The sequence below is a fragment of the Lissotriton helveticus genome, chromosome 1_1 (genome assembly GCF_964261635.1).
Source record: "Lissotriton helveticus chromosome 1_1, aLisHel1.1, whole genome shotgun sequence".
Lineage (NCBI taxonomy): Eukaryota > Metazoa > Chordata > Amphibia > Caudata > Salamandridae > Lissotriton > Lissotriton helveticus.
In genome coordinates, this window is record NC_136057.1 from 1,112,701,150 (window position 1) to 1,112,715,062 (window position 13,913).

General features: G+C 41.3%; 1 protein-coding gene across 2 annotated transcripts in view; it reads right to left on the minus strand.

Moving 5' to 3' along the window:
- Positions 1 to 13,913, minus strand: part of LTA4H (leukotriene A4 hydrolase) — a 309,801-nt gene that overhangs the window by 188,537 nt on the left and 107,351 nt on the right. For both annotated transcript variants that reach the window (XM_078678783.1, XM_078678777.1), the window contains exons 4-8: positions 13,412 to 13,480; positions 9,726 to 9,830; positions 6,876 to 6,928; positions 4,839 to 4,911; positions 1,034 to 1,174 (exon numbers count right to left, since the gene is read on the minus strand). In XM_078678783.1, the coding sequence (XP_078534909.1) occupies positions 1,034 to 1,174; positions 4,839 to 4,911; positions 6,876 to 6,928; positions 9,726 to 9,830; positions 13,412 to 13,480 (441 nt within the window). The remainder of the gene's footprint in view (positions 1 to 1,033; positions 1,175 to 4,838; positions 4,912 to 6,875; positions 6,929 to 9,725; positions 9,831 to 13,411; positions 13,481 to 13,913) is intronic.

Below are 13,913 nucleotides of genomic sequence, written 5' to 3' on the forward strand. Positions count from 1 at the left end.
AACAGGGAGAAGGGGCGGGCGGGGGGAAAAAAGCAACAGGGAGAAGGGGCGGGCGGGAAGGGGAAAAAAGCAACAGGGAGAAGGGGCGGGCGGGAGGGGGAAAAAAGCAACAGGGAGAAGGGGCGGGCGGGAGGGGGAAAAAAGCAACAGGGAGAAGGGGCGGGCGGGAGGGGGAAAAAAGCAACAGGGAGAAGGGGCGGGCGGGAGGGAGAAAAAAGCAACAGGAGAAGGGGCGGGCGGGAGGGGGAAAAAGCAACAGGGAGAAGGGGCGGGCGGGAGGGGGAAAAAGCAACAGGGAGAAGGGGCGGGCGGGAGGGGGGAAAAGCAACAGGGAGAAGGGGTGGCCGGGAGGGGGGGAAAAGCAACAGGGAGAAGGGGTGGCCGGGAGGGGGGGAAAAGCAACAGGGAGAAGGGGTGGCCGGGAGGGGGGGGGAGCAACAGGGAGAAAGGGCGGGTGGGGGAAAAAGAGCAACAGTGAGAAAGGGCGGACGGGAGACGGAAAAAGCAACAGGGAGCAGTGGCGGGCGGGTGGGGGAAACAGCAGCAGGGCAAAATGGTAGGCGGGGCAAAAAGCAACAGGGAGAAGGGGAGGGGATCAAGCAGTCCTGAAAAGGGGCAGGCAAGAGGAGAAAAAGAAGAATTAGTACCTCAAAGCATGAAAGGTGGCTGGACACTAATTAAGATGAATCAATCTGTGTTTTGGCACACACTCCACAGAAAGAGGAAGTTACACCTAGGTGGCAGCAAGGAAGAGTGACAATGATGGGTAAGCAATGGGCGAGTGGGGATATTAGCAAAATAGCAAGTCTCAAAACCCCTTGGGCAGGTGAAGAGAAAGATGTGAGTGTGAAATTAACAATGCTAAATATGAAAATGCCAAACTCAATATTCAGAAAATGGCAATCCTGGAAACCAAACTACAGTTGTATTACACATAATTGTTTTTACAATACTCCTACAAGTTCTTAAAAACACCTTAAGAGAAAGATCTAAGTGTAAGCTTCGAATGGGCCATAATTTCCACATTACTTACCAATAGAGTGGGAGTGACAAACGTTAAGCAAGGATTCTCCATGCCGCCATAAGGAAATGAGGGTGGCAGGACCAAGAGGTCGTACTGCCCCCACACATAAGGTCCAGCGAGGCTTTCAGCCACTTTCAACATAGCTTCTGTCTGAAAAGTAAATTGTTTAATTAGATTGAGGTCTCATTTAGTTTGTCATTTTATTTACGTCCAAATAGAAATGTCGGATTTAAATAAGTGTATAAGATGGGGGGCTTTTGTTAGTTTACATCCAACTCCCATTCAACAAACAGAATGAACTGCACACATAATTTAGTCAAAGTCAAGCACTCAAATGACTTCCTCTTCCCAGAGAATTCACTGGTCCTTTCCTTCTTAGTTGTTTACTTCCTAAAATAGGGATATGCAAGATGCTTTCAAAACAAGAGCAAGATAAAAAGTCTTTTACATTTTACTCCGAGTATTTCACTCATACACATTTTCAAAGAAAAGAGCCCTTTTCCCAAAACCATATGTAACTAACTGGCAACTGAGTTAGAGAAAAAGGACAGTAGCTGCTATAATGAGAGAGAAAGGAGCACATCACACACAATAAATACACGGTCTGCCTCATTCCTCTATATGATCATGGAACTTCTCAGTAACTTGTGATATCTTTATCATGTATGGCACAGGGTACTTTATTCCATATATACTGTACATCTAACTCCTTGATACTGCATCTGCAATTCCATCAGAGCGTGCGGTCTACCTCGGTTGAATGAGATCCTACAGGTTCAAACTTTAGTCTATTATTTAGGAGGATGTTTTGGCAGGTTCTGTGGCATTTGTGAGCTAGGTTTTGCATGTTTGATGAGGTTGCATGGTTCCTTTTGTTTGGGGGGTTGCTTTTAGTAGTTACTCTCCATGTCCTACACTTTTTGCAGAATTCCAAACATGCATTGTGCAATATTGCTTTACTTGCTGCAGAATTACATTTTGTGTGTTTGCTGGTTACAGCCTTTTGCATGGTTCCTCAGCTGTTCAGTTGGAGACTGTTAGCTGGACAGCAGAGCTTGAGAATAGTAATGTAATATGTGTACATTTGTAGGTCTGGCAGAAGCCATTTTAAAGATAGCTCACACAAATGAGGAGGACAATACAAATCTGTGGCTATCTTCTGTCTTGATTGAAGAAGGCACATGTTCTGCATGTAGAGAAGCCAGGGCGAGTTATTGCAAGCTACTAGTACCATGGCAGCATTTGAGTTTAAATAGGTCTCCACCCTTCCCTTTTAAGTTTCCTGCAAGAACTGGTGATCCCCAAGGTGGAGAATTTGCATCACAGTGAGGTCTTCGTTTTGCCATCATCGCATGAAGCACTGGCATATGTGAGTTCCAACACTGAAAGTCTCATTTGTGTGGTAGCTCTGATGAATGGGTGGTATAGGTTTTTGAACTCTCAAAGCAGCATGCCAGAGAAAGGTTGGAGGTTTGGCTGAGTTTTATGTGATTTAGTTTAGGACGAAAGGGTCATGAGCCTCATGAATAATAAGTGTGAAGAAAGCTTAGAGTTGCTTGCTTATCTGCCATCCACAGCCTTCTGGGTTAAGTGATCACGCATGTAAACCTTTCTTAAGGAACGTCTTCTGTTTAAGCGGCGAAGGTTGTAAAAGGTGATGAAAATAACCTCCAGAAAGAAAAAACATTTAGACGTGATGAACACACAATGAATGCGTTGGCTTCTTTTAGTAAAGACAACAGAGCGTGCAAGAAGGGCTATCTGAGTAGAGAAGGAAACATCCATCATGTTATGCCGAAGTATAAAGAAAAAGGAAACCTCTATGTTTTGGATTGTAATAATACTCCAAGCACGTATAAGACAAGCATCAGTTCTTTCTGAAAATTTGAGACAGAGGAAGGGAATGAAAAGGTGGATACAGATGGTAAACTAGAATTAGCTTTACCCTGGGTAAATGTAGAAGCAGTGGGTTTCTATACAATCACCCAATTAAAGGTTTTACCACTTGGAATAACACCACTGGGGGATCCATGTTTGAGCAGAATTGCACAGGTTTTGCGGTTTCTGTGGACTTTTCCACTCAGAAATTATGCCTACTTTTAACAGGTGAAATGAGAGAGTCAAAACTTTAAGGCACAGCTTTTCTATACACCGTTTGCCAAATTCAGGTGTAGATTCCAGTTTCTGCTTGAATTAGGATTATCTGGAAACTTGTAATGAGGGCCAAAAAAGAAAAAAAGGGTCAGATATGAGGGACCCATTAAGAGTGTTCGGTTTCATCACCATCAATGGAAAATCCATTACTTCCTCAATGGGTGCCAGCTACGTTTGTGGAATATGTAATGGTATAAATGTGTAAAATGCCTCTAAGAGAGAGGATGACCAGATTAAGCCCGCTACTCTGAGATCGGCATTGGTGTCAAAATGGGGGACTGTCAGGCATATCTTCAAGCTTGCAAAATAATTGTCTAAATTATAAGAAGAAATATCGTTTGCCATTTTCTTTTCATAACAAGGCACTTACAGTATAGATTTATTATTTTAGTAATTGTTTTTGTTCTTTTTACATCTTCGTCCAAAATTCACTCCCTTGTGGTTTTTCAAACGTATTTGTCTGTCCAGGTTTTGGTGTAATGGCATAACCTCAAGGAATATGATCAGTTTGTAAAAATAAAATATCTTAGACCGAGAAACCACAACAGTCCCCTCAAATAATTGCCAACCAAAGTCGAACAACCCTGCCTGAACTCCTACTCATATCTACATAGATCTGTATGGACAAACTCACGGCAGTTTGTGAATGTTTTAGAGATTAAAAAGCAAACTTTCAAATCTTTTACTGCATTTACAGCTAAAATGGATGTTAAGTCCAATAACATGAGAGCTATGTAACTATGTGTTTAATATAGCCTTATAGCTGGCTGTAGCGGGCTATACCAGCCATTAATGGCCCACTCCAGCATTAAAGGCCTGAGACAAACCCTTTATTGGCCAATATAGCCCACTATAGCAGACTATTAGAACATCCCACTCCTTGAGGGCAGAATGCCCTAATTAGAAAAACAAAGGCCGCAGAGCTCAGGGGAGTTGAGTTCTGAGGCTCTGAAGCCTTTTGTTTCACCTTGGTTGCTGTGTTTACTCAACTGCTAACAGCCACACGCAGGGCTACGCTGGCTGTTGGTACATTCACGGCGATAGCTGTGAAAGGGGGCTTAAGTTAGCCCCTGGTTCTCCCTGGCCTCGGCTAAACTGTCTTTTCTCGTTCAGCCAAGTCAGAGAGACCCAGGAGTTGAGCAGCATTCTGCCCCCCCCCCCAACCCTGCCCCCCAGCAAGTCTCCAGTGATGCTGGGAGCTACACTACACTGGGGTGAGCTAGAATCTACGGTGTGCCTTACAGCTCAGCCTCTGCCTTTTGCTTTCCCCTGCCCACTCCATATATTTTGGGGAGGCGGGGGAAGAGAAAGTTAAAGGCTATGTATTAGAACATTGAAATGTTGTGAGCAGTGTGCCTATACCAGTTTTATATAGGCATCTGCTGCTTCATTGTCTTCTATGGAGCTCTCAACATTCCAATGTTCTAATATTTACTTACAACAGTAAATGTCATTTTGCTAATAAAAAAAAAAATATTGTTGGGTTGAGACTTCACAGAGATCACTCATTGCCTCAAAACTGCCCAGAAGTTCTCTTCTCTGGAATGTAAAAACATTTGAACCCAGTTTTAAGCTACAGTGAGTTGACCTAGGTTGTGATAACCAGTTTTATGCAAAGAAGTGTATAAATATTGGACACAATTTTACTTTATTGACCAACCTCTGCAAATTCATAGGCAGCCTCATCCACGAGCTCACTCTCAGACCACACTAACGTCCTTGGTCCAATCTTTCTGTAGGATAACAAAATACAATGATTTACAGCATACAATAACACAAACATTAGAATGAAAATTCCGTAGTGCTCTAAAAATCAGAAAAAGATGGTTAAATCCAGAAGAATAATAGAACCGAAAAAGTGCTTCCCTGAACGCTTTCATGTTTACAGGTCTCCGAAACATTAAACAAAATTTTGCTGCAATACTAACCACAGATGAAACATTCCAAAACAGAATTGTTCTCGCTCATATGAAGCGTGGTCGAATCACATGAGGGGAGGGGATTGACTGAGGGAGACAACAGTTGGAACCAACGCAACAGCTAATTTTAACTCCTTTTTAAAAAAAATGGTGACCCAGATCCAAATAGTACAGATGGCATATGATTGACCACTGGTCCAACAGAATTCATTACGGATTGGTAAAGATCTGAGTATTAGATTCACCGTGTGAACAGGTCCAGTGTGGTGTATGACTACCACAACCCCAACATGGTTTATTTAATGGACAAAAGTGTATGAGATACAATTTTGCCCTTTGGGTGCACAAAGGATATACTTCCTCACCTTGGCTTCCAAGCAGTATTACTTACGGGGAATTCTGCTATATGGGAAACAGATATTTCTACAATGGGCTTAAACCTCCATTCCCAAAACAGACACAACCTCATTATATGCCTTTGCGTACCAATTATTCAACATCCCCTGCCCCCAGGTGCCGGATTTGCCCCAGTTTTGCAGAGGTGTAGTACAATTTTATAGCGAATGTTATGTAGAGTTTCTTGTTCCTGTATACAAGACCGGCCAATAGGCCTAAAGGGTGGAGAGGTACTCCCACACAGCGGAAGTGGGACGGGATGCGTCCTCCCAAGTAATATTCAATATCAATAGGTATCCTGCCCAAAAGGAACTGAAATATTAGATATAGGCACAAATCTGTCAGAGGGGTGATAATATGCTTCTACCAGTTCTGGGAGCAATACCTCTATGTACAGTAACCCGAACATACTCTAATAGTGTCATGCTTCGTCATCGGGTTCACCGTGGCTCCTAAAGGCCAGGGTGGACTCGACCGTATTTCAGAGAGCGCTTTTGAGAAAAGGCCATGGGAGGTTAAAGATTAAACATCCACCACACTCCAGGTATCCCTTTAATATGGAGAGATGGTAGACACTAAAAATCACAAAAGTAGGGTGTTCCCTATGACCCAATATCCTTGCCAACATGTTTCAGCCAGTGAAAGGCCCTATGGGTCCACAGCTTTTTCAGAGCAGCAGCTCAGCATCCCAGATGGTACAGATGCAATCCCTTTTAGAGAGGGAGGTTCCAAGCCTCTCAGAATCAAACGTTAAGATGTAGCCAATATTTACACATGCAGTCAATGCAATTGCTGGAGAATGAGACATAAATCCACCCTCATGTTGCACTGACTATGTTAGAAGCCATTTTTTATACAATATGCAATCACTGTAGCGGACATTTGATCAAAACCATTGAAAATGTATTGCAAAAAGAAATTAAGTTAGGAGCAATTTATAGCACAAGTTTCAGGGGCAAGATGTTTACAAGATAGGCGTAGAACAACCATTATGAACAGCTTTAGATTTGTAAACCGAGAAAAACAATGCCATTTAATGTCTCCTCTAATGAAAGAGATTCTAGAAGGTAAGACCGTCCAGCTTAATGTTCAAAATACTGGTTTGTCTTCTACTGCTTGCTGTTACTTTGAGGGATATGGGTAATTTCAACACCAGTAGAGATCCTCATGCTATTATACTACCCTGAGCAAGATACGGCAGAGCTTAGTTTGACTATTTAACATCCACAAAAAGTATTAATGGCAAAGAATGGGTTATAACCACAATACAAGCATCTGTAGTACACAGGTTATTTTATCAGTGGAAGGCATTGCAGCAGCTTTTAACATATGATATTCGTGTAATCTGAAAGGTAAATCCTAATGAGCATGGAATAACTAACCTGCTTTCCAAAGCCCCAACAACCAAAGCAACCAAGTAGCAGGGTATAGGTATCTAGAAAGACAGAAATAAGCACAAAAGTTCAACAACAGAATAGGACATCAAGATGTAAAAAAGAAAAAAAAAATGTAGGAGTGGACAATTGGACTAATAAACAAGGTTCATAAATTAGACAATTTACATCTTTGAAACGTGATAGTGTAGAACATTCTGTGTGTTGTGAAGCCGGCATCTATTTGCGTAAACGAACTAGGCAGTGCTGTGCAGGAAAGCATAACAGGAAAATCTTTGCAGAGTCACAGATCCCTGAATTATGGCTGTAGAAGAACAGTCCAGGGACAATAGATTCTGCTCAACCTGTTAACCTCTGGCCCAACACAGTCACCAACTTAAGCCGGTCTCTCCATCGCCTACTGCCTTTAGGAGTAGACTAGACAGCTTTTTGAAACCGTCTCTTTCCTGCCTACCATTTTTATGTAATGCATTTTGCCACATTTAGTATTTGGATTTTTCTATTCATTAGAATATCTGATCATGGCAATGACTGGATTTACATTTCCCTGTGAAGGCATGGCAGCCTTACCACCAATTCCTCATTTCTGCTGCGCCAGTTCCAACGCACTACAACAGCACATTTCCCTTCAACTAATTTCTAAAATGTGGGGTTCCACTATACATGGGCCTTGCTGCCTTTCAAAAAACAGATGGTAGGTTTCCCGTCTAGAAGAGTGCTTGCTTCTTTGTCCTAAACAGGATACAGACAAGCTTGCACAAATAGGCCAAGTGAATGAGCTCGAAAGGGTCATCTGAAATTGTCCAATTTCTGAAAGGTCCATAAAGTGGGACCAACACCACCCAAAACAAGAAGTGTCTGTCACCAAGAACAGATGATGCATTAGTATGACAGAGACTACCCCATTTCAAACTCCTTATTCGCCTGGATCATACATTTTCAATTAATTTGTTAGGTCGATTCACAACGAGGGTTAAAGGGAGGTGTCAGGCCACCTTTCAAGTAGACAACAATTTTTTTGAAAACATTCGATATATAGAAATCTATAGCCCACCTTAGCAACAAAGTTAACGGTCTGAAAACATGTACATATATGGCATCTATGCAAACAGTCCCTGCATATTTAGCTGATGTGTTCACCTCTAAATCTCTTAATCTAAATGTATTACTAAAAGGTTTACTCTGGGTTCTATCTAGCCATTGTCCGCTACCTAATGATTTTGTTGGGTATTGTTGGATTACTTGCAATCTTGATCAATGCATTTTCAAAGATTATTCTAATAAAGTGCTCTTCTCCCTGGTTTACCTTGTATAAAGCTTTATAAAACTCTAAAGCTTAAACAAAAAAATATTAGGCAGAGTTACATAAAAACTGTATACATATTCAGGAATGGGCAACAGGCAGGCACATAATTAATTATTCAGCGGAGTGCCACAGCTATGTTGGAAAACCCACAATGCATTAGGAATGAACGCCATTATGCCAGTGATCGAAAAAACACCACACATTTGGAAAATGTGCCAAAGAAGGACAACGTAATGCTGGATATAGCTTGGACTTTTTTTTTTCTTCAAAGCATAATATATCAATGATGGACTCCTTTTAGCCTTTACCACCACGATCATTATGACACCTGGTTAATGTCTATGACAGCTACAATGTTGCCAATAATGTCTGCAATACGTGAAGAAGTGCCACAATTAAAGGTTAGCCAGAATTATATCAATTATGCACAAAATATGTGAAGGTTTCAACTATGCCGGGGAGAATGCCCACAATATATCAAGGATTGGTTACCATTACATCAGACACAGGCACCATAAGGTCAGGGTGAACCTGCCCGAGACCCAATCCCCAACCGAAACAAACCCCTGCATTGACACAAGCTGGTTTGGGCCCTCAAAGTAGTGACAGTCCTTCAGCCAGGTTCCTGGATAAGGTGAAAGCAGCCATTTCTCGCTGCTTATGGCTCAGACACCCAAGCAGACTCAGCTCATTAACAGGGGAGAATGGGGTGAGGGAGAGTTTTTTTTTGGGAGAGGGCCCGCAAATTCTCCAACCTTCGATCATCTAGAACTATTTAGTTTTTCACAAGCATGCTGCATGTTAAAGAAGGGCTATTGCCCAACTACTCTCCAGACACATGCAATGCACATGTCGAGGTAGACAGTAGCTAAGTGGATGGCCATACTTTAATTAGGGAGGATACACAATATCTACAATATTAAATCCGAAATAGATTTAATTCAAGATTATTCTCAATATAATTTTAATAGATTTAGGATTTTAATTATTTCAATAAAGACAAGTTCTGGGATCGCAGTTCTGCATCCGTGTGGTTTGAGTTGTGGAACAAATGCTGGTACTTATAAATATGTCCCAATTCTTCATGCTTTTAAAGTGATACTGTAAAAATCTCAATCATAATTGTTAATTTAAAAAAATACAACTTTAAAGAAAATAAAGACTAATCTCTTGCGAGATGTTTAACTCTAGTTTCAAGGTTTTCTATCATCATTAGCAAATGCATTGTTTGCTTTTTCAATTTAACAGGGAATATACAAAGATATTATACTAAGATATTACACATTTAATTCTTAAAGGGAACGTTTGCTAGTTCTAACAACTTTTGATGGCAGCAGTTTACTTGAAACACAAACTGTACTTTCAGAGGTTTTAAATGTGCAATATTTGAGTTTCAATGAAGTAGGGCAAGAAAAGGGGTTTCCACCTTATTACACTTGTAGCATTTCGATTAATAAGTCATATGTTCTTCATGTTCCGAATGCCCTAGTGTTGAACAAGTGCTGTGATAGATCTAGAACTTGAGACCTTACATTTTGTCGGAAACGGTACACGGTCCGATTCGAGTCTGCTGGATCCGCTGCTGCCCCATCTTGAATAGCACTCATAAGGGCCACCAGCCCTTTTGGAACAGATACCTAATAGAGAAAAAACAAACTTATTTACAAAGATCTTAAAAATAGACTTACCGATCTGTTCTTCTTGAACACATCACCTGCCTCTGGAAGATTGCCAACCATCTGCAATTGTTGCCATGAAATCCATAAAATGTTAATGTATGCCCCTTGCATAAAAAGTAAGACTGCCATTTTGCAGCTGGCAGCTTGCAGTCTACTGCTGTCAGATTACTGGAATAAACACGCTACTTGACCAGCTCGAATCCATGGTGGCATAGTTCACCTACCAATTGCAAATGTGTCGAAGCACTCCAGGTTTAAGCAATATGTGGTTGAAACCACACAAACATGGGACATCAGCATTACAGAGCATCAGATTGACAGACTCAACCGCGGAGAAGACGGCCAGATGATAGATGATTGGCTAACTTTATTGCCTGCTCGAGGACTAAAATATGTATTAATTTATTTCACATTTCTATATAGAACCACTCGAAGTCAGGTGTCAGTGCTTTAAAGGGACTAAAAACACAAGGATCCCTATGGTGCCAACTCTTATTAAGCCAACCTATAGTCAAACAAAATACATTGTGCCAGAGGTATACCACGGGGTAATCCACGTTTACTACGAATCTTTTTTTCCATGGACTTTGACTCCGCATACCATTACTCCGAGAGGTCATTGACCCCGCATACCATCACGCCGCATTTTTTCACAACGCGTGTGAACTTACCACGCATGCCTTTACAACGAATTACGTTGTAAAGGCATGTATGGTAAATGCACACGCGTAGTGAAGAAAAAATAAACTTCATGAGGAAGGAACCACGACGAGAGAGAGGTAAGGGGGTTTGGGTTAATTTTTTTAGGGGTGTGGTCGTGCTGGGGTAGTGATTGGGTAGTGTTGTGTTTGTGTAGTGTAGTGGTGGTTGGGTATTGTAGGGTCGTGCTGGGGGTAGTGTTATAGGGTTTAGGGTAGTGTTGTGGTGATGGTGTAGGGTAGTGTTTTAGGGTTTAAGCAGCAGCAGTCGGCAGTAGGTGTTTCTGTAGGGTGGTGACATGGGCAGGGGGAGGGGCAGGGTGGGGGGTAGTAATGTATGGATTACGGGGTTTTACAGGTAAGTAAACATTTAAATAAATAAAACAAATTTCGTTGCGCGCACTGCATCACCAAATGTGATGCAGTGCGCGCAATCCATACATTACTACCCCCCACCCTGCCCCTCCCCCTGCCCACGTCACCGCCCTACAGAAACACCTACTGCCGACCGCTACTGGGTTTAAGGTAGTGTCGGGGATCGTGCAGGGTAGTCTTTTAGGGTTAAGGGAATGGTTGTAGTGATTGTGTAGTGTAGGGTCATGCTGGGGGTAGTGGTTTAGGGTAGTGTTGTAGTGTTTGTGTAGGGTAGTGTTTTAGGGTTTAAGGTAGTGTCGGGGTGTCGTGCAGGGTAGTGTTTTAGGGTTAAGGGAATTGTTGTAGCGATTGTGTAGTGCAGGGTTGTGTTGGGGGTAGTGTGCTAGGGTTTTGGGTAGTGTTGTGGTGTTTGTGTAGTGTAGGGTTAGGCTGGGGGTAGTGTTTTAGGGTAGTGTTGTAGAGTTTGTGTAGTGTATGGTAGTGTTTTAGGGTTTAGGGTAGTTGTGGTGTTTGTGTAGTGTAGGGTCATGCTGGGGGTAGTGTTTTAGGGATTAGAGTAGTGTTGTAGTGTTTGTGTAGTGTAGGGTAGTGTTTTATGGTTTAGGGTAGTGTTTGTATAGTGTAGGGTAGTGAGGTGGTGTTTGTGTAGTGTAGGGTCGTGCAGGAGTAGTGTATTTAGGTAATGTAGTGTTTGTGTAAGGAAGAAAAGTGCTTTATGGTAGTTTTGGGGGGTCGTGCTGGGTAGTGTAAATGTAGGGAAAGGATTGGTGTCAAGGGTGGGTTGTGCAGGGATTCTACATTAGGGGGTAGGGTAGTGTACTCTCACTTACCTTTAAAACTTTTACGATGAGTATACCTTTAACATGCATGCCTTTGCGTTGTAATGGCATGCGTGGTAAAGTCATAGTAAAAGTTTGCGGTGTGATAATCTGCGGGGTGATTGTACTTGCGGTATAACAATTGCGGAGTGATGTATACGGGGTAATTGTTTGCGGGAAAACAAAGAAATACATATAAAATTATGTGTCAATACAGTCATGAAATGCTGATTTCATATTTAGTACATAATAAAAATAATAACATATCAACATAAGTTCAAAAAATCTCGGTTTAATTAAAAAGGTATGTTAAAACCACCTGAAAGATTTGGAGAAGTGGTGGTATATGTGCTAAAGAGGAACTAAATAATGATAATAAAGCAAAGAACAAATTTCCAATTAAATAAGTCCAGGTGGTTGTTTGTAAAACAGAACATTTTGATCTTTGTTGGAGAGGAGAATAAGTATAAAACAGATTGTACATGCAGTCCCCACCTTCAATAAAACTTAAAAGGCGTACCCTTTAAGTGGTTACTTATGGCTACAGTACACATTAGTTTCAAAGTATCTTTTTCTACCTTTAACCAGACTCCAATTGCCGAAAAATTATGATAAAAACATAGCAGCTAATATTATATGTGGATATAAATATATATGCAAACTAACAATCGGGAGTTAAGCAAGATTAGCTTCACACAAACATTTGAATGAAGGTACACTGTGTTCCATAACATTTGATAATGACAATGTTCAAAATGGAAAATGAATGTGCCATAAAGAGCTATAAAAAAACACTAACTTTTATTGTTTTTTTAAGAGAATGTATTACTTCTCATATGTTTGCCATTTGGGCAGATTTAGTGGACTATTTACCTACTCAAAGATTAAGCAACACAGGGAGCACAAGAGAAGTTTCGCTTGAAAACTGATACCAAGCGATAACTAGTTCCCCAGTGGAGTAATCTGGAACCTGAAAATGTTTAGGGGCAAAGTAGTGTGTGAGGACTTCGTCAGCGAAGACAGGATCAAACATTATGGAAATGTTAGCACGCCTGAGAGATTGGAAATGAATGAACCCCATGACTTCTTTCGACATCGACATCTAATGGAGGAATGTGAACGTAGCACAAATTAGTGTGCTTGAAAGTGGAAAACCTGACCACAAACGCTTTGTGGGACAACCACCACAATACAAATAGATAACAAGTGCAGCGTTAGTAGCTCATTCAGGACTAGAGAAGAAATCTGGAACATGATAGTATTACTACTCCAACTCTTTCCCCCTCTCCTCCGTTAGTTCCTAGATAGTCACTGGGTAGCAGATTTCTGTCGTGTATAAAGACACGTCTCATTGCTTGTATGCAAATGTATGATCTGCTCTGGCTTTACACTGCTGGCTTCATTCAACAGAACAACCTTGTTGCAATAAATGTTTTTTATAATAAGTGGCTTCCCTCCCACAACTTCATACTTAAAACAGTTTTTTGTAATGTCTTGGTCTTAGAAACTGATTATACTTATTACAAGGGGCATGCTATGTTAGTTATTGCACCTTTAGCCTTAAATACTGTACTGCAACGTGAAACTATTAACTGGGAATACAGCTGTATAGAAAATAAATGCCCCCATATCGCACAGTTTCATTTACCTGAGCATAGTAAGTTAGTTTTGCTGAAGGCGTGTCTTGGCAAGGGATAATCGCTCTGCAATGGGTAGCCTGAGGATGCAAAAAAATCAAGTTCCACATTAAATCATCCTGCGATTTAAAATACACCAACTAAATTTATACAGCAATAAAAGTGGCTGAGGAATATATTGGGCAAAGGTAAAGACGAAATGTAAAACAAAAAAGTACAAACAAGTCAATCTTTCATTATTATTGAACAACAAGGAATAAATGTGAAGTGTTCTCTCAGTGTGATGTCAATATAATATGACGTACACGTTTGACCAGATTATGCTTTTTTTTCATCCAACCGTGCATCAGAAAATGTTACAGTAGGGAAACCTTTGTATTGTGAAGAAAAATAACTAGAAGATACCAAAATAACCCCAGTCATGAAGTACCAATAGGGAGGACAGAGGAACTGGTGGGCACCAGGAGTGTGTGAGAAGAAAAAGGGGAGACGAAGGAGAGTGTGAGAGGGTGG